This window comes from Aquarana catesbeiana, linkage group LG13, assembly GCF_042186555.1.
Source record: "Aquarana catesbeiana isolate 2022-GZ linkage group LG13, ASM4218655v1, whole genome shotgun sequence".
In the NCBI taxonomy this organism is placed as follows: Eukaryota; Metazoa; Chordata; class Amphibia; order Anura; family Ranidae; genus Aquarana; species Aquarana catesbeiana.
Window position 1 is genome coordinate 80,140,146 of NC_133336.1, and position 21,468 is coordinate 80,161,613.

General features: G+C 41.6%; 1 protein-coding gene across 3 annotated transcripts in view; it reads right to left on the reverse strand.

Annotated features, from left to right (window-relative positions):
* Positions 1-902: 902 nt before the first annotated feature.
* The window catches only part of RBM25 (RNA binding motif protein 25), a 73,233-nt gene continuing 52,667 nt past the window's right edge, over positions 903-21,468 (reverse strand). For all 3 annotated transcript variants that reach the window (XM_073610120.1, XM_073610121.1, XM_073610119.1), the window contains exons 14-19: positions 13,286-13,436; positions 10,184-10,511; positions 9,775-10,049; positions 4,572-4,670; positions 3,867-3,914; positions 903-2,490 (exon numbers count right to left, since the gene is read on the reverse strand). In XM_073610120.1, coding sequence (XP_073466221.1) covers positions 2,398-2,490; positions 3,867-3,914; positions 4,572-4,670; positions 9,775-10,049; positions 10,184-10,511; positions 13,286-13,436 — 994 coding nt within the window. In that variant the 3' untranslated portion in view covers positions 903-2,397. The remainder of the gene's footprint in view (positions 2,491-3,866; positions 3,915-4,571; positions 4,671-9,774; positions 10,050-10,183; positions 10,512-13,285; positions 13,437-21,468) is intronic.

Here is a 21,468-nt window from a genome sequence, read left to right on the forward strand (position 1 = left end):
CCTCTGAGGGCTTCACAGAACAGCTGTATTTATATTAAGATTAGATTACACACAGGTGGACTCTATTTACTAATTGGGTGAATTCTGAAGGCAATTGGTTCCACTAGATTTTAGTTAGGGGTATCAGAGTAAAAAGGAGGAATACAAATGCATGCCACACTTTTCAGATATTTGTAAAAAAAAAAAAAAAAAAAAATGAACCAATTTTTTATTTTCCTTCCACTTCACAATTATGTGTCTTTTGTGTTGGCCTATCACATAAAACCTCAAAATACATTTATGTTTTTGGTTGTAACATGACAAAAAGTGGAAAATTTCAAGGGGGTATAAATACTTTTTCAAGGCACTGTAGCTGATCACACTGTTATTGTCCCTTTACCACGATCTGTCCAAAGGATACAGTGATCACAAAGCACGCCCGATGCCCTCCCAGAACAGAGCTGCGCTTCAGGTTAAATACATTTTCATAGAGAACCATATGAAATGTTATTGGTTACATCCAAGATTCTCTTATTGCACCTTTTTTAAAAAGATTCTATCCATGGGATTTTGGGGCAAACTGTGCCAGAGCTTGCTGCTTGGCCTTGCCTCCTACATTTTTATTGACTTGCCACTATGATGGGCAGCATCAATGGCCCATAGGAACGCGCAGGACACAGAGAGGGGGATAGGCAAGTTTCCGCATTGACTGAAGCTGTGACAGAAGGATTTGGGTGGCTGCTGCATGTAGGTGTCTGCACTTCATAACTGCAGCCGCATGCTCCCCCTTCTCCCAGGCAAAGTCTCTAACACAGAATTTTTTGTATAATTGTTTTAAAAAAAGGTACCTCTTATGATCTGCTTGCACTTGGTACGATTTTCAATCCCGAATTGAAAACCTTGTAAGACACTAAGCCCGCATATCAAATATATACACTTTAATGTCTGAATTATTTACAGAGCGAGCCTTTGATGGCTTAACACAGTTTGCAAATGCAAGGTATCTGGCAATCATAGATCACAGCTTCAACATTTCAGACAAACCGATGCCTTAAATACAGAATAGACTGTTATCGCAGCAATTACAAAAACAGCAGGTCATGTTCATTTGTTAATCAGTCCCAATGGTGAATATTGGTCAGATGTATATTAACCCTACACAAAGCTACACCAAGATTTAGTTTTGAGTGGATGGGAATAACTGAGTGCAACCCCTAGTATATATCATGACAAAGATAAGCAGTTATGCGTGTTCTTCAACAGACACTATTGCTCACTAGGAGAGCAACACTGAACTTACATTCAAAAGCATGTAGGTTATTTTTTTTATACATAATGTATAATGCCAGTGTTTTAAAGGTTTTATACATTTTCAACCATGTGCTGGATTTTTTTATGGCCTTGCTGAGAACTTAGAAATGTGCTTATGTGTTCAGCAATTATTGCTGATATACTTGAATCACACTCCTATACAGGTACAATTAAAATTAGATCAATGCAATCCCCTCAAATGTTAAATTGCTGCAGGATAAGAACATACATATAAAAAAAAAGTTTTATTGTTGGACAGCATGTTTTTAGTCTGCAATTAGCCAGTGCAGGAGTTTATTAAATAATGGACAATAAAAAAGGAATAAAACATTAGCACTGACAAAAGAGGGATGTTGCATCCATTTGTCACGCGTTCAAAAAGGTGCAATATGATAGGGCCTGCCAAATAGAAACTCAGCTTTTTATATGGGATATGGCTTACTAAAATTAAAAGGTGGGAAGGCAGGAGATGGGGGTTACTCGATAGCAGGAAATAGGAGCTCCCATGAGGAATTACAGATGAAAGCTTTTTTGTCTCCCTTTCAGATATGGGACCATAAGAAAAATATTTACAGCACGATACGGAAAAAAATTCTGCCAGGTAACCAGCCAGCCATGCCCATTTGTACAGAAAATAAATGTAGGTAATTTTGCAGCAATAAATATAGAAAAAGAAAAAGTAGACACTGACTTTTGTAAACCTAAATTTACAAGGAGATCAGCCATTCATCCTGCTGTTATCCAATAGGTATATAAGTGCAAACAAATTGCAAAAACTGGGTATTTTAATATGTACAAGAGTATGGACAAACATTGTTACCAGAGACAATTGTACAGCAGCTGAATATTTTAAACCGTACCAGTAAGCCACTGGTTTATTTTGTGCACCTATTCTGTGGTCGAAGATAACTTTAGTTAGGAGAAAGCTGAGAATCTAGAGAGAAAAACAAAAAAAATCACAATCCCTACAAATAAAAACAAACGTGTCTGATCACTTTGGAAAGTATCAATGACCTTGCTGGAATCTGGGACTGCAGTATACTGTTCAATGTTTTGTAGGCCCTAAGAGCAAAGGTTTGATGGTACCCAATGCATTTTGGCTAGGTTTTACTTCACAAGACCGATTTTCTTTGCTTCTGTTTCATAAATTAGTAACCGCCACATTTTCACTATGAATACTTCAGCTTCTTCATCGAGGACCTGAAGGAGAACATAAGATAGTATCAAATAAAATAAGGTCCAAATTGCAGAGAACACTGATGAAGTCAACATTGCCCAATCTGGCTTTAACAAAACATTCTCAACTTCTGTTCACAAAACATAACCTAAAAACTATTGACAAAACCATTCAACTGTATCAAGCAGCTGTTTTAACAAGCTAGACCTCAGTCAATTACCACTGTGATAAAAATTTCCAGTTTCCTTAAAGTGATATTAAAGGCTATGTTTTTATTTTTTACAAATAAGTCATTTACCTGCTCTGTGCAGTGGTTTTGCACAGAGCAGCCCGGATCCTCCTCTTTTTGGGTCCCTCGCAGGCGCTCCTGGCTCCTATCCTCCAAGCAGCTTGCTATAGGGGCACCTGAGCCACTGCTCTGTCTGTTCACTCAGACACAGAGCCACAGCTCGTCCCCCTTCTCTTCATTGGCTCACTGACTGACAGCAGCGGGAGTCAATGGCACCCGCTGCCATCTCAGTCAATGAGGAGGGAGAGTCCCCAGAGAGCAGAGGTTCTCCTCCACATCGCTGGATCAAGATGGAGCTCAAGTATTAGGGGAGCTGGGGAGAGCTGCTGATGCATCAAGGTAAAAAAAACCTTCTGCCTTTATAACCATTTTAAGGTATAATTTTCAGGAGAGCATTTAACCTCTCATTTAGAGAACAATACTTGGGCTTCTATGCTTATTGAAACCTCGGCGCATAGCATAAAAGGAAATTTTATGCTCTTTTTGTTTTTTCTTCTCCTAAACACTTACTTTTACAATGCATTTTCCAGGTCTAACTGCTGATGCCAGGCAACTTGCATTTTAAGGAGTCCTGCAAAAGCAGCTCTCATGTGTCATGTGACAGGTATAACTTAATGATTTAGGGGATTAGTGGGAGGTAGGGCAAAGGGTTTTTAGTACTCATCCCCAATCTTTTGTCCTAAAGCCCTGGCGTGGTTTTCAGTGGTTCTAAAGGGACTAACAAAACAGGGGAGAAATAAAGTGTGTGCTGGCAGTGGATTACTGAAGGGATAAGTACTTGCAGGTGACCCCAATTCCTCCTATTTATCTACCCTGACCTCCTATTTCACTTTAAAGGATATGGCGGGATATAGCTATTTAAGAATGTAATAAAACAATAACTTTTCCCCCAATGCCAACAATCACCAGCACTGGTTGTAGTCATTTACCAGATTGCCATTTGGCAAAAATCAAGATTATATCCTGTACAAGGTTTTAGAATAAAAGTACACCCGTAGTTTAACGTGGCGGTCCACCTATATAAACTGTTTAACTTCTCTTGACAAGAAATATGAACTGGAGGGAGTTGCCCAATTTATTAAATATACTGAGTAATAAATGTGTACTCACCATTGCAACATCGTCCAATATACTTTGTGGAGAGCTGTGTGCCATTACCTAGTAAAGAACATTGAATTTATTAGTTGGAACATATGACTATAATAATGTGAGATTTACTGCAGAATACAAAATAAATTCTGCAAAAAGGAATGAATAACTGTTTTGTACATATGTACTACTACAAAGCAGATTTCTTTGGAATCTTCTTGAACAGATTAAACCTTTACTTATAAAATAAACTTATACAAATTGAGCTTGACACTGGAATAATGACCACTGCGATTTTCCAATATCTGCTTTTTAAAGGTCAAAACAATGTGCTTATCTGAGTACTATTGTGCATTTTCCTTTTTTACAGTTTAAACACCCAAAGTAAAAGATAAAAAAACAAAAACCTAAGTTGAGTCCTGTAACAGCACCAATGCCCTGAACTGAATTCTTACCTGGGGAACTATCTGCATGGAGTTTCTATGCAGTCTCTATATCTGCATAATTTTTAGGTTTTTCAAATTCCTGCTACAGTACAGATACCCGTAAAATAACTGACCTCCACTTCCAGTGTGCCTGTCGAATTACTATTAGGAACACTAGACGCAAATTTCTTTATGGCAAGGAAATGCAAATGGTCTCCATAATCTCTTATCCTTTTTTATCAGTGCTATATAAAAGAGTGAATCTACATTAGTTGACCCGCACAGGTTTTAAATTCCTTACCTTTGAACATACGAAATCAACCAGCGTGGCTTCTTCTTCACCAATGTACTCTATGATTTTCTTATTGATCCAAGGCCTAATTCTTCGCTCCATTAATGTCTGAAGTAGGAAGACATTGTGTGTTATATAGATATAAAACTCACAAAATTAGTCCATGTATTACAATTTCTCTTTATACATTACACAAAATACTGAATGTATGCTACTCCTTGTACATCCACATCCCACAACTGTGTTAGATAAGTACAGTAAAAAATGCAAATCTGACAGGACTTGAAAGTACACACAACTTATTTTTTTGGTTTAGCTGTGCATGAGAGATGTTAACCTAATGTAATTAGTTAAAATGTGTGCAACGGTATTAAAACCATGCTTGTACATTGAGTTTGTAATTCTATATGGATAACACAGCAAAAGAAAAAATTTGATGACTTGCTTTTTAGATCTGTTCTTGGGGTTATTTGGGGCGCCGATTCAGAAAATTGCATTAGCTAGACTGTATCAGCTTTAGTTTGTTAGATATGGTCAAAATGATATAACCTTTTTATTTCAGCTTTTGAAAAGATCTTGATCAACGTGCTCTTCTGTTACCTAGTGTTTTTGCACACAAGTTAGCAGATATAGTGAGTGTTTACATACTTCCGACTATAATTTGACATTGAAAATGCTGAATTCCAAAGTCCAAGGTAATAGTTCTGATATAGGTGGTGTGTATATATTGCCACCCGTATCGTTTCATTTTTGCAGATTGAGCATTGTAGAGGTTATAGCTACTTCCCAACAGTGCTGCCTGAATCACCCCAGTATATTTTGCCATATTTATATCCTGATTTCTGATGTGTGACCAGACTCAAAAACTAGAGCGGATAGGGAATTTGCCATTTTTGGAAACAGCAGGTCAAATATACCCAGGAACAGGTCTAACATTCAAGGCACCAAAAAACATGTGTTGGCCTGTGTAATCATTACACAATGGTCTGTAGTCCCTAATGACATGAAACACAATGCTCCTTGTCACCTACGCTGTCCAAGCTTTCAGTTACAAGTCAGCAGAAATAGGACATGGTTATGAACTTAGTCTGAGTCACAGATCTGAACACTTGCTACAGGTCAGTGACTAAATTATAGTCTGAATTAAAGTGAGATCCAGGCAACTAGAGTTGTCAGAGAAATTCACCATCAACGTTTTGTGTTTTTCAATATAAAAAAAGCCTGATTCCTCTACAGTACTAATTATAAAATGTATTAAGCAGATTCTCGGTTTCACATACAGTGGGGAAAATAATTATTTGACCCCTGCAGATTTTGTAACTTTGCCCACTTACAAAGAAATGAAGGGTCTATCATTTTTTATCAAAGGTGTATTTTAAATGATAGAGACAGAAAATCAACAAAAAATTAAATCCTGCGGCGCCCACAAGGTCCCTCTTCCTCAAGAAGGCACATGTACAGGCCCGTATGAAGTTTGCCAATGAACATCTAAGTGATTCGGAGAAGGATTGGGAGAAAAAGTGCTGTGGTCAGATGAGACCAAAATTGATCTCTTTGGCATTAACTGGACTCGCAGTGTTTGGAGGAATAAAAATGCTGACTATGACCCCAAGAACACCATCCCTACAGTCAAGAACATAGGTGGAAACATTATGCTTTGGGGCTGTTTTCCTACTACAGGTACAGGCTGACTTTGCATTGAGGGGCCAGTGGGTGGGGCCATGTATTGTAAAATCTTGGATGAGAACCTTTTTACCTCAGCCAGAACACTGAAGATGGGTCATGGATGCGTCTTCCAGCATGCCAATGACCCAAAACATACCAAAGGCAACAAAGGGAGTGGCTCAAGAAAACACATTTAGGTCATGGAGTGGCCTAGCCAGTCTCCAGACCTTAATCATATAGAAAATGTAGGAGCAAGCCGAAACAGAGTTGCTAAACGACAGCCAAAAAACCTTAAGGATTTAGAGAAGATCTGTAAAGTAGAGTGGATCAAAATCCCTCCTGAGATGTGTGCAATCCTGGTAACCAACTACAAGACCCTTGCCAACAAGGGTTTCTCCACCAGATACCAAGTCATGTTTTGCTTGGGGATCAAATACTTATTTTACTCACTGAACTGCAACTCCTTTTATAATATTTGTATCATGTGTTTTTTCTGGATTTTTAGTTGATATTCTGTGTCTATCATTTAAAATACATGATAAAAATTATATACCGTTAATTTTTTGGTAAGTGGGCAAACTTACAAAATCTGCAGGGGATCAAATAATTATTTTCCCCACTGTAGTCAGGGAAATCTCATTTAGACATTAAGGACCCAATTGATAAAAAGACATTACCAGCAGACTAAAGATGGCTCTGTAAGCCTTCCAGCTGCTTGAATAACAAAGTACAGATTAAACTGAAAACCTTTTGTTCAATACAATTTAAAAATTAAACTTTCTCCAAAAACTGCAAACGTACTGCCTATGAGAAGATGTTACAAGATGCATGCTTGCTATTACCTTCATTGATTTAAATTTCACATTAATCAGGGTCTGTCAGTCCCCAACTTCAAGAGACTGTTCACACTAATTGTTTTCAACACAATGCATTAAGACAGGCTATTCATTTTCAATAGACTACCAATGCACATAAACCAGGCAATGCAGCACTGCAGAGGGTTCACAAGTGGGCACTGCTGCCCCCTTAATGTGAGTTGGGATGCCAATTAAAATGAATGGCACTGCAAAACACAATCATGTTTGCCTTAGGGGCAAAGCAAGATGGCAGTTAGGGAAATTGTAGCCCATAACATAGCAAAATCAAATCAGAAAGGCAAAGAAGAGGTGTTTTGACTAATAGGTTAAAGTAGAACTATGAGCAAACTTCTTTTTTTTTTTTTTGGATAGATTTTTGTAGATCCCCATACACACTATTAGATTTTCTGCAGACTTTGGCCTTCAGATTTACCAAAACCATATAATACGAGGTCAGACCTTAAGAGTTTCAATTTGTATGCAATCAGGCAGGATCTTGCACTACATGGTTTTGGTAAATCTGAAGACAAAAATCTGCAGAAAATCTAATAGTGTGTATGGGGCCTAAGGGAGGGACATAACCCGTCAGATTGTTTTCGCCATCTGTTTCATTGCGGACATTTCCCTTCACTTCCTGTCCCAATATCCAAACAGGAAGTGAGAGGAAATCCATGCAAATTAATGGGAATTTCTTGGGGACCCCCAGGCCACCAGGGCTAGGCGAATCTCGCTAACAGGGGCACAGTGAGCAGTAAAAACGGACAAGTCTTCCAATCCCTCTCCAAAATTTAAAAAAAAAAAAAAAAAAAGTTTTGCCTTTAGTTGTACTTAACCACTTAAAGACCGCCCACCGCATATATACTGCGAAAGGGCAGCTCTATTGAGCGAAATGACGCACCTGTTCGCAGTTTCATGCGATCGTATGGGCGTGCGCCTGCTGCACGTAGGAGGAGCCGATGTCCACTGGCCACCCACGATTGCAGTAAACAAGGCAGATCCCCATTCTGACGGGGATAACATGGAGATCTGCTGTTCCTAGTGATCAGGAAAAGCGATCTGTGTTTTTCCTTTCAGAACTTCCCCCACGCAGTTAGAAACACACCGAAGGAACACAGTTAACCCTTTGATCGCCCCTGTAGTTAACCCCTTCCCTTGTCAGTGTCATTTATACAGTAATCAGTGCATTTTTCTAGTACTGATCACTGTATTGGTGTCACAGGTCCCCGAAGTGTCACTTAGGGTCAGAGTTGTCCACCGCAATGTTGCAGTCCTGCCCAAAAAAAAAAAAAAAAAAAAAAAAAACACACAGATCGCCACCATTACCAGTAAAAACAACAAAAAATTCTATCCCCTATTTTGTAGGCAATATAACTTTTGTCCAAACCAATATAAGCTTATTGCGATTTTTTTTTTTACCAAAAATATGTAGAAGAAAACATGTTGGCCTAAATTGATGAATAATTTAGTTTTTTTCATTTTTTTTTTTGGATATGTATTATAGCAGATTGTTTTTTTCAAACAGGTCAATCTTTGTTTATAGCGCAAAAAATAGAAACTCCAGAGGTGTTCAAATACCACCAAAAGAAAGCTCTATTTGTTGGGGGGAAAAAAGGACATCAATTTTATTTGGGTACAGCGTCGCATGACCACACAATTGTCAGTTAAAGTAACGCTAATTATGTTGTATAGAGAATATATGCAAAGAAAAATTTCAGAACTTGCTTTGGACTGACCCTATATGTGGTTTTAAAAATAAGGAAATGATATATTAGTTTAATAAGGAGATATATTTTCCAATAAGAATGTATACTGGTCTGAAATGATGAAATTCTAGAAGAAATATAGTGTAAAACAAAAGTAACGCAGTGCCGTATCGCAAAAAATGGCCTGGTCTTTAAGGGGGTAAATCAATCCGAGGCTGAAGTGGTTAAAGCATCTTGGTGTTGGATTATAATTAGGATGCCTATATTTAAAACCAAAATTGAGTTACTTTTTTTTTTTTTGTTTTAATCTGTACAAGGGACAGTACTTGCATTCGACGAGAAGTGTCCTTTTTGCTGGCAGCTGGTCTCTTAGTTGAAATCCTCCAAGCCTCCTCTTTAGGTCATAGGCACTCAAAAGTGCTGACTATGGCCACCCTTTTCACCCCCCTCTCCTCTGATAGAAGTTGCACTATAGCTCCCATCATTGAAAAGTGCTCTATGAATGGATAACTATTCACTTATCTGTCCATCCTCCAATCAGAGGACAGAAGATTACAACCAAGAGACCAGTCATCACCACAAGAGACACTTCTCATTGAATATAAGTACGGTCCCTGGTACTGATAAAAAAAAAAAAAAGTAAACTTAAGCTTAGGAGTGTTGGTTAATTATAAATACAAGAATAAAGTACTGCGATAGGCAAAATGTTTTTCATTTTGGAAAGAGTAAGGGGGGGGGCTTATAACCCCTATCTGTGTTTCATTTGGGAGATTTACCTCCACTTCCTATTCTCTAGCCAAAACAGGAAATGAGGAAATCCTGCAAATAAAGGGATGATTATAACTTGATATTAAATGAAAAAAAATATATATTTGTAGATTTTGATCCTCAGACTACTTTTGTAGATATTTCCAGTTTAGAAAGCTTGGCCAGATGAAGATTTCCATCAGCAATTGCTATGAGTAGCTGAAAGCAGAAAACACTCACAGTGTCTACAATGGACCAGTCCAAAGGATAAGCAAACAGCTCTGGTTTAGCTGTAGGTATTTTTTCAATAAGACTCTTGATATGTTTGCGTTTCTCTTCTGTGTTCACATTATTTTTGGCTGAAGATTTGTCATCATCGCCATAATCCAGTGGAACCAGTTTTCTTTTTCTTGGCACCTCATCACTATCTTCATCCTCAAATTTATTAAATACACTGTCTACTGGCAGTTTCTTCCTTTTTGCAACGTTTGGCTGACTCGGACTACTGGAGGCTCCTAAAGATTAAAAAAACAAAACAAAAAAAAAAACCAATAAGTAATGAGACTTCAATATTCAGAAAACAGCTGCAAGAAAAAGTCACACACACACACACACACACTAGTCAAGTACCTAGAAACAAACCACTCACCTAATTTGAGGCTCAGGCCTATTTTTGGCCGGTACTCCTCTTGTGGCTGCTGCTCTGGCGAATTTTCATGTGGAATGATGATTCCACATGGAGACTCATCCCCTGGAGAATTGGGGGTTGCATGTCCACTACCAGACGAGACAGATGGGGCAGAGCTAATAGGCCTCATGGTGGGCTTAAGGCAAGGCTTTGGTTCAGGCTCCTCCTCCTCTTCCATTTGTTCCTCAACTTTTACTTCTCTTACAGGTTTTTCCTCCTCTTCCTCTTCAGATTCTGGCTGAGGCTTAATCTGTGGTGGCTGTCGTCGCCTTTCTGCCTCTTGTTCCATCTAAGCATCAGGTATAAAATCAATTCATGCAGATTAAAATATACAAATGCACAAGCAAAATTCTAAACATTTAAATACTCTGCTGGTAGAAGACATGTCCAATGTCTCCATGTACATTTTTATAAGATACTTTGAACATGAAATACTTCAAATGCAGACATTTGGTACTTTTGATTCCAAATCATGCTTCCTAAAAGTACTGCCTTAAAAATAAAGATGCTTATTAATGTTCCAAACAGCCTCTCAGACAACTATAGTAAAAATGTAGAAAAGAGTGTGAGGGATAGGCCAGCCAGAATCTATGGGACATTGGCAAGTATTTTCTGGGGTCTAGCTCCACTCCATCCAAACAAAGGTATTAAGAGATAAAAATTGTATACTAATCTCTTTTGCAGGTTATCTGCAGCCTTGAACGGTCCAGTGCAATACCCTGTTTTTAAGTTATAATACCACTCCATGATTAGTCAGTCATGTGCAACTCTCAGGAATGACAGCATGAAAAAAGTGTCTACACCTTTGACGATTAAACGGTTCAAGGAGAGACAGAAAATTCTACACATGGAGAAGTTCGTCAAAGTGCTGCGAACATAGGAGAAACCTGTTTATGAAAAATATGAACTGGGAACAGTGGTTCTCCTCTTCTAGTCTTATTCACCAAATGTCTGACTGCAAGCCGTATATACTGCCAAACATAAAGGACATCAAAGAACTCAGAAAGGATCAGTACATACAAAAAAATGCTGGCATTTCCAAAACGTGCAAGTCAACCGGTTCCCGACCAGCTCACGCAGATATACTGCGGCAGAATGGCTCTCCTGGGCGAAATCCCGTATATATACGGCTTTGCCCAGAAGAGCCACCAGAGGGCGCGCGAGCGGGGGACCCGACGTGCGTGGCCGGCACACGCGATCACCGCCGGCCAAACGCGACCATGTGTTTGTGTAAACACACAAATGTTGGCACACCCATGCTGGCTCTCAGCATGGGTGTGCCAACATTTGTGTGTTTACACACACAAATCCCTGTGCTGTCAGAGGACAGAAGACAGATCATGTGTTCCTACAAAGTAGGGACAGGGATCTGTCATCTCTCCTAGTTAGTCCCATCTCCACACAGTTAGAACACAGTGAGGGAACACACAGTTAACCCCTTGATCACCCCCTAGTGTTAACCCCTTCCCTGCCAGTGACATTTATACAGGAATCAGTGCATATTTATAGCACTGATCGCTCTATAAAATGTCAATGGTCCCAAAAATGTGTCAAAAGTCTCTGATCTGTCCGTTGCAATACCACTAAAAATCGCAGATCACTGCCATTACTAGTAAAAAAATTAAAACGCCATAAATATTTCCCATAGTTTGTAGGCGCTATAACTTTTGTGCTCACCAATCAATATACACTTATTGCGATTTTTTTTTAAACCAAAAATATGCAGAATATATATTGGCTTAAACTGATGAAGAATTTAGTTTTTTTTTTTTTTTTTTAAATTGGGGGATATTTATTATAGCAAAAAGTAACAAATATTGTTTTTTTCAAAATTGTCACTTTTTTCATTTATAGCGCAAAAATAAAAACCTCAGAGGTGATCAAATACCACCAAAATAAAGCTCTATTTGTGGAAAAAAGGACACACATTTTGTTTGGGTACAGCATTGCATGACCGCGCAATTGTCAGTTAAAGCGACGCAGTGCCAAATTGTAAAAAGTTCTCTGGTCAGGAAGGGGGTAAAATCTTCCAGGGCTGAAGTGGTTAATGAAGCCTGGTTCTACTATAAGAAAACAGAGGATAATGAGCAGGAAGTGGTTCCCCACTTTTAATGATTAGCAAAGAGCTCAATGAATTGAGGGGAAGGATTTGCAGTCCTCTATGTTGTCATGACCATTATAACAAAAGGATTATAGTTTCTTATTAGGGCAGCACCTGAATGGCAGCTCCTCAAGTCAATTTGTAGAGAATCCTTTGGACCCCTTTACTTGGGCAAGTTCAATTCATAAAACTTGTAGGATGTGATGTGAAAAGGTGTCCAGCAGAGCCCTATTTTTTGGCACTCAATCATCTCAAGTTAGACTAATTAATCAACTTCAGTCACCCAGTAGTCAAATTGTTAACATCTATTCTGCAGAGGTCCCACCAGGCCCAACCTACAGTGAGAATATAGAACACCTAACTGTGGCGGGACACACCCCTGGTCTAAGCAATACAAAAGTTAACCAGGGCAGAACTGCATTCTCATCTTCCACGGTGGTAGTAAGTAAACACTATACTTAAGGAAGAACTTCAAGCTAACAGGGGAGGTTCTGTTTTAGGTTTTCCTCGCCCCCTCCTCTAACACTGATAGACATTCTTTTTTGTTGCATTGCACTGGAATTTCACACCCACCCCCCAACCTCATCACAGGTCCCAGGTAGCTGCAGGACCATTCATACAGTGCAGCTAGTGCATATGCAGTGTGAAGCCACAAGGAGTCACACCCGGCTTCCCACACTAAACATGCTGTCGCCGGGGACTGGCGAAGAACCGGATCGGGGGTGAGGACGCTGGATCCTTAGACAGGTAAGTTTCCCCAATAAAAGTCAGCAGCTACAGTATCTGTAATGGCTGACTTAATATTTTAAACAGGTTTTAGGAAAGAGGTGAAGAGCTTAAGTGGATACTGATTTAAATCCTAGCTTAGCAGGACAACAAATGAATCCAAGGTTCTGCACACCGGGAGGCGTTTTTGAAAATGAATGATAAGCCCTGAAAAAAAAAAATAACACAATACTGACTCTTTGAAGTTCAGCATCTGGGTCTGGGTGTCCTTCAGCCAATAACCTCTGTCTGATTTCCTCAAGTTCTTCTTTCTCTCGTTTTCTATCCCGTTCATCTGCTTCAATCTCCTTTTCCCTGTCCCTTAACCGCTTCTGGAGTGCACTCCCTCTACAATACAAGTACATAATTTTATGGAGGTGCAGTATTATAAAAGAAATAAGTTTATAAAAGGTCAACAGCTGTAAAAGAACCAGCAGTTGTAAAATAAAATTGAATGCACGCACATCCTACAGAAACGTGTATTACTCATACAATTCATCTTAGTAGGAAGAGAAATTCTAATACTTATGCAAATTAGGAATTTTGACTAACCTGTAAATTCACCAATCTTGGAGTACAGTACAGGACTTGTATTTACAGATTATAAGTTATATATTGCAACCTTCAGGTGACTGGATACTAGAAAAAACTAGGACGAAGCCTGCCCTTAGAATGTACCTATATAAACCCTGCCCACTTTGAGAGGCTTTAGTTTTTTAGCAAGCAGTGAGGAGAGATCAAGACAGAGGGGAGACACACTCAAGGGGATGGGCGTGTGACGTCCGCACGAGGGAGGAGCCCAGCGTCAGCTCTGGCGGAGGTGCAGCGACAGAGTGCCCGGATGCTTCGCCGTGTGAGAGACGGCTGAGACACGGTCCGGGCTAGGCACAGTGGCCGCTTCCTGGGCTGTTCCGCCTCGCCTCCCGTCCCCCCCCCCTCCCCCCGTCCCCCCCACCGCCGAGGAGATTGAGGAAGACGCCATCTACGGACCCCCCCTCCCTTCCATGCTGAGGAGCAGAGTTTAGGCTGCACACACTCAAGCAGCATATCGGGCAGATGATCTCTCTAGAGACTGACACCGTGAAAGACTCTGAGGCTGGGGATCCTAACTCAGGCTGAGATCCCGCGACTCATCACTGGTACGGTAGGGAAACAACGCATCTGATTTAACCCCGAGTCACATGTAATACAAATTGGAAAACTGTGGACAAAAGAAGCAATGATTGAAATGCTGTAAAACTAACAATATAACCCCGGTTTCTCAAACCCAGCACTAGCAGCTTGATTTCTGATTACCGCCTAACCAATGAACTGTGTTTTCTCTCATGAATACTAGAATGGAGTACTAGTAGGAAATATAGGAAAATAGAGGAAAATTAGAGGATGTCTAATTTTTCCAATATGGCTGGGTACTGATAACTTCCTTCCCTGGGGGGTAAAAAGTGGGCCAAAAGCCTGCTCTTCATTCCTACTTTGCCTTGTTTACTTTTTGCTGTGAATAAAACCCCATAGGCTATCTTTTATACAGAGGGGAAGGCCTGGAGGAGGCGGGGATAAGGGGGAGAGGAAGGAGGTAGTTGGGAAAGAAAAGGGGAATGTAAAAGGTACAGCAGCCACAGCAGAGGAGCAACTAAATCTTCCTTAAACTTAACATCCCCTGTGAATCGTACCAAGGCCAGCTGTGAGCGGGACCATCTCTCCCTGGACTGTAGACTGGTCGGACGGTTGGAGCTTTGAGCTTTGCGGACGACACGGGGCGGCGGGGTGTATTACCCCCCCCCCTTTTTTACTACCCTCTTCCCCCCTCCTGAACACCACACTGGGACCGTCCCACCACCCACCCATACATCGAGGGTTTAATAAAGGACAACTTCAGCCCTTTGGGCGGACATTAGGCCCAGGGCAAACAGGCCTGATCAAGGGGTAGCTGTAATCGGCAGCTGGAGGTGAAAGTATGAGAGGCCGCTCAACGCGAACAACTGAACCCCAGAGTACCAGAGATAGCCTCAACACCAGCTCCATCCAAAAATATTTAAAAGAAGCAAGCGCCAAAAGCCCTAGTATGGAGACAAAACAAACAGGGTCAAAAGATAAAAAGAAAGAGCAACAGAAGCAAAAAGGGGGCCAGGGGGACAAAGTCCGCGAAGAATCGGATATGGAGGGGGCATCTGTCTGGAGCTCGGCGGAAGAACAGGGGATAATGGCGCTCGTACCAAGTAAAACAGATCTCATTGAAATGTTTACTAAGTTAGAAAGTGTGATAAAATCTGAAATATCTAATGTCCGAGCAGACATGGGTCACCTCCTGCGTCGGGTGGAGGAGGTAGAGGAGGTCACAGAGCGCCATACCAAAGAAATCTCCGAATTAAAAGAGCAACTCAGCAAACTGCGGATTGAAAACCGCAACATGATATTTCGATTAGAGGAACAGGAGAATCAAAGTCGGCGACAAAACCTACGCATCAGGTCAATCCCAGAGCAACAGGGCGAGGATCTAGGGGAAAAGATGAAAAAAATCTTTAACCCTATAATGGGAAAGCGAATAGAAGAGCCCATCTTGATAGACCGGGTACACAGAGTAAGAAGGCCTACGCATGTAAAACAAGACTCTCCTAGAGATGTGATTGTTAAATTCCACCAATACGAAGATAAGGAGAAAATATGGAAGACTTTAAAGGGAGCCCCCCCCCATAATGTTCGAAGATAAAGAGCTACAGATATTTTCCGACCTCTCTGCAGGAACACTTGCCCGTAGAAGACAGATGAGACCAATCCTGGAGCAGTTAAGGAAAGCAAATCTCAAATACAGTTGGGGGTTCCCAACATCCCTGATTGTCCTAAAGGACGGCAGATCAAACAGGATGAGATATATGGAGGAAGCACGGGACTTCTGTGACAGCCTGGGCATCCCCGTTCCAGATATGTCTCAGGTTAAACTTGATTGAGAGACTCAGAGGACTAAAACACTAGAGTGTCTTGCTGGGGTGGTGGGGGGGGGGGGGGGGGGCGGGACGGTAGAGAGGGTTTTGTTTGTTTTTTTTTTTTTTTCCTCTCCCGGTCGCCCCCCCCCCTCCCCCCCTCCCTTCTCTTGTCTCTTCCCCTCTCCGGTTTGGTTTGCAGCAGGGGGAGCGCCTCGAGCCTTAAGCTAAAACGGGAGTTGGGGGGATGCTGGGTGGTGTTGTGACTTGTTGTACTTGGGGGGTGTGGGGGGGGGTGGGGGGGGGGGCGGGGGCTCAGGGGCGGTTCTACCGTATTAAGGAGACAAGATACCTCTCATACACTCTCCTCCATCGGGAGGGAGTGTAAATGCTAGAGTTCTCGTTGGAGCTTCACCCTGAGGAGGGAGTTCTGAAGATTGGAACGGGAGAAGTTCCAACCTGGGGGACTCAGGGTGATAATTCCACCACGGGGGGGAGGGGAGGGGGGGGAGGGTATTGGGTGGGTGGGAAGAGGGGAGGGGGAATGGGGAGGGTTCCGCAGGACGTGCTAAGATCAAGGGAGGACTCTACAGATGAACCAATCCCCAGTTATGCTGGAACTTAAATTTATCTCATACAACGTGAAAGGCCTAAACTCGCCCTGTAAAAGACATAAAATTTTAAAAGAGCTGGAACGACTAAGGGGAGATGTAATCTTTCTACAAGAGACTCATCTGACCCTTGACACTAAAATTAGGCTCTTCTCAACTAGGTTCCCTCAGTGGTTCTATGGGGACTCCCCTGATAGGGGGTCGAGGGGAGTCGCCATTGGGCTTTCAAAAGACATAAACTTCTCCCTAAGAGAAAGATTGGCAGATCCTGATGGCCGCTTTATCTTTCTAAAAGGCAACTTAGGTCCTAAACTGGTCACCCTAGTAAATGTCTACTGTCCCAACAAGAAACCGACGGTCTTTTTGGGTCAGATCTTGAAAAAACTGTCTGAGTTCGGAGAGGGCGTGGTGATCTTGGGAGGGGATTTAAACTTCTGTTTGGAACCGGAACTGGATGGTACGTCCCGTGCACAGGGGACAGGGAAGGTGTTACTCAGGGCTATCAGGCATAAGCTACACCAAAGTCAGTTAATGGATGTCGAGGCTTCAGCATCCTAAAGAGAGAGACTACACGTTCTTCTCCCCTGTGCACGGGACCTACTCCAGGCTAGATTATTTCCTTATTGATCATAGCCTGTTAGATTGGATCAAGGAAACAAAAATAGAGGTAATGACCCTATCAGACCACTCCCCGATCGCGATGCAGATTAGAATACCAGATGGGCAAGGGCGTCCCTATTCATGGAAACTGAACGAGGATCTATTGAGAGATCCTGAAATTATGGAGAGACTTCAAGAAGAGGCAGACTTTTTCTTTAAAGCAAACGACACGGGGGATGTGTCACCAGCCTTACTATGGGACACACACAAAGCCTATATAAGGGGTATCCTAATCTCAATAGGAGCAGGTCTGAAAAAAAAGAAAAGAGAAGCTAGAGGAAAACTGATAGAGGAAATCTTTTCCTTGGAACAAGCACATAAAAAAGCTAAGGGCCGGGATCTAGATAGCTACCATGCACTAGTTGCCAAGAGAGAGGAGTTAAGAGACACGATGGACCTAGAAGCCAAGAGAGCTATAAACGCTATAACCAGGAACAACTACTTCTGGGCCAACAAGCCCAGTAAACACCTGGCTAGGATAATTAGGAAAAAGAAAAGCAGGAACTTTGTGGAGAAAATACTTAGCAAAGAAGGGGCAGTAAGAGTGACGAACAATGCCATAGCAGACGAATTTCAAAAGTATTACAGGGATCTATACTCTCTAGGGCAACGGGGAGTAGAAGATTTATCTCGCTCGGACAGGAGTAAGGAGTTCCTGAAGGAGGCGGGACTAGGGGGTCTATCAGCAGAGGACAGGGAACTACTGGATAGACCTTTTGTAGAAGAAGAAATCTTGGCAGCATTAAGGGAGTCTCCGAAGGGGAAAAGTCCAGGCCCGGACGGTTTCACCTCTCTTTACCTCAAAAAAATGAAACATATCCTGGTCCCGAGGCTTTGCCACTTTTGGAATGGCCTTGGAACAGGAGGTGAACTGACAATAGAGGCCTTGACTGCTACAATCACACTTATTCAGAAGGAAGGGAAGGACGTCAGGTTGTGTTCTAGTTATAGACCAATCTCCCTTCTGAACGCAGATGTCAAGCTCTACGCAAAAGTTTTAGCAAACAGGCTTAAAGAGAAAATGATGGATCTTGTGCATCCGGACCAGGCAGGTTTTATCAAAGGGAGACAGTTTAGGGACAATGGGGTTAGGGCGGTGCTCCTATCAGAAGTATGTAAACAAGGTGGACCCCCAGCTCTATTCCTGTCAATTGATGCTGAAAAAGCTTTTGACAGGGTAGACTGGGGGTTCATGTTAAACACTTTAGAGGCCCTAGGGTTTGGTCAGAGGTTCATCTCCTGGGTCAGGGCTTTATACAGTAACCCGGCAGGGATGGTGAGAGTAAATAGGACTACTTCTAAGCCATTCAGGATGCTCAATGGAACAAGGCAGGGTTGCCCCCTGTCCCCTCTCTTGTTCGTCCTGACCCTTGAATCGCTGCGGTCTACCATCCGCAAAAATGTGGACTGTGGAGGAGTAAGGGTTGGAACGGAGGAGCATAAACTAGCGGCTTTTGCTGACGATATTGTATTCTTCGTTACCAACCCTAGAATAACCCTGCCCAATTTACTCCACATTATTAAAAAATATGGAGAAGTTTCGAATTTTAAAATTAATTCCAGTAAATCCGAATGTTTAAACATAAACATTAGCAAACAAGAAGAAAGCCATCTGGCCGCAGTTTTCCCTTTCCCTTGGAAAGAGGAGATGGAATATCTGGGGATAAAACTTGCCAACTCCTTCAATAGAATATTTGTAAAAAATTTTTTACCTATGCTTGACGATACCAGACGAGAAGTGAGAAGACTCCAGACCAGACCTCTCTCGTGGTTTGGGCGAGTCAACACGATAAAAATGAATCTAACACCCAAGATCCTGTTTAAATTTCAAATGCTGCCCATCCCTCTACCCGGGTATTTTTTGAAGGCCCTTAGGAGGCTAATAAGTGGGGCAGTTTGGGGGGGTAAAAAACCACGCATTGCCTACACAGTTCTTAGCAGGGGGAAGAAAAAAGGGGGAATTGCTTTACCGGATTTTAACAGATACTATAGCGCTGTAGTGCTATCTAGGATCACGGAATGGAACAAAAAAGACACAGACAAACGTTGGGTTCACATTGAACACTTTTTGAGCAACACAAATTTAGGACAGGCACTTTGGAATCCCCCAAAATTTAGATCACTGAGCACTCAGACATCACAATTAACGCAAAACACATTTAAACATTGGGATAGGATACACTGTAAGAACAAATGGTCATATAACTCACCACTGATACACATGAAAGATAATATTTTTTTCGAGCCAGGGAGGAGGGAGGTAGGAGGAAACTGGCTAAAGGGAGACACGGTTCAATTGAAACACTTTCTACACAAGGGGCAAATTCGCACATTTTCAGAACTAAGTACAGAATCTAATCTCTGGGTAATGAATAGATGGAGGTTTCTTCAGCTCTCCCACTTCATAGAGAGACTTCCCAAACCACTTAGGAGTATGGAAGAACTTAGACCTTTTGAGCAGCTCTGCATAAAGGAACAGACAGGAAGAGCAATAACACAAATTTATAGGATCTTGGGAACTGAGGAAGAATTGGAGACACCCCCCTATATTAAAAAGTGGGAACTGGAATTGGGGTCTCAATGCAGCGAAGTTGGGATAGAAAAGATTTTGAAGATGGCCCACTATGTAGCAACAGACACCAGAAGAACAGAAAGCCATTTTAAATGCCTTGCGAGATGGTACGCTACCCCAGATAGGGTCAGCAAAATGGATAGGACTAAACCAAACACCTGCTGGAGAGGCTGCCCAGTTTTAGGAACAATGGCCCATATCTGGTGGGAGTGTCCCGTTATAAAAACCTTCTGGGGAAAAGTACTAAGGTTAATAAAAGTCATTACTGGAATAACATTAGACGAGGACCCATGGGTCTGTCTCCTCCACAAGACCTCGGACTCGTTAAAAAACTATAAGTCTTCCCTAGTCCCTATTTTGTTGGATGAAGCCAAGAGACAGATATCCTTGAACTGGATGAATGTCTCGAGGCCTTGTACTCAAGACTGGTTGAACAGTCTCAATGATATATATAACATCGAGCAGCTAGACAAGGGAGGAATTGAACCTAAAGAAGAAGAGCAATCAGGGAGATGGGCCGCTTGGACCAAGTTCAAAGGGACTTGGGATTATCTGAAGGAGGTTGCTGATTTATCATAAGCTAAGGTATATGGACTCATACTCCATTGGACTAGCACGGTCCTGAGGGGGGGGGTAGGGAGGATGGGTTGGGGGGTAAGAGGGGATATTGAGCTTTGTTTAAAAAAATTTGACAGCGGTTTTGTTTGAAGACTTTTCCCCTCAGGGATTGTATTGTTATATATATACAAAATGATAAATAAAGAATAAAAAAAAAAAAAAAAAAAAAAAAAAAAGACAGAGGGGAGAGACCTGTGTCCTGTACACCAATATAAGGAATTTACATTAAAACTTGTCTTAATAGTACAGTACTTGTATTCATAGACCATGGGACATACCCAGGCAATAAAACTGAGGGGTGGACAACATAGCAACATAGAACTGCCAACAGGCCCACAAGAAATACCCAGGGGTTTAGAAAACCTGAACAAAATATGCCGATAACTTGAAAGACACTGTGGCCCATTCTTTAATAAACTGGGGCTCGAACGTCCACCTGTTAAAACAATGTGTGAACAGAGGATTTGTCCTCACTGAGAAAAAATACTGCCTTGGGGTAAAAAAAAAAAAGTTTTTGGTTTCAAAAAGACCTTGTGTCTTCAAAGCAAGAAAAAGTTCTTTACTAGAGAGCTGCTACCTTGGAAATATGCCTAAAAAAAATAGCAACCAAGAAGGCAACCTAAAAGGTCTTCAAGCAGAACGTCTCTAATTGGTTCAAAGGGGTCCTCTGAAGAACAGAGCACCAGGTTTAGAGGCGAATGTGACAAAGTCAAATAAGAGCAACTTCAAGTAGAAAACGTTTGATAAGGAATTGAGAGGCAAGAGGTTTCTGGAAGAATATGGATAAGGCAGAAACCTGTCCCTTAGAGGGTACTTAGGGTCAGCAACTGGTCAAGACTAGAATGAAGAAAGGCAATAATACGAGCGAGTCTATTCCCTAAGGTTAAGCCACCTGTCCTCGCACCATGCAAAGAATATCTTCCATGAGCGAAGGTAAGTCTTGCAGAAGTTGGATTTCCTTGTTCTTAGCAAGGTGGAAACAACCAAATCAAAACACACCA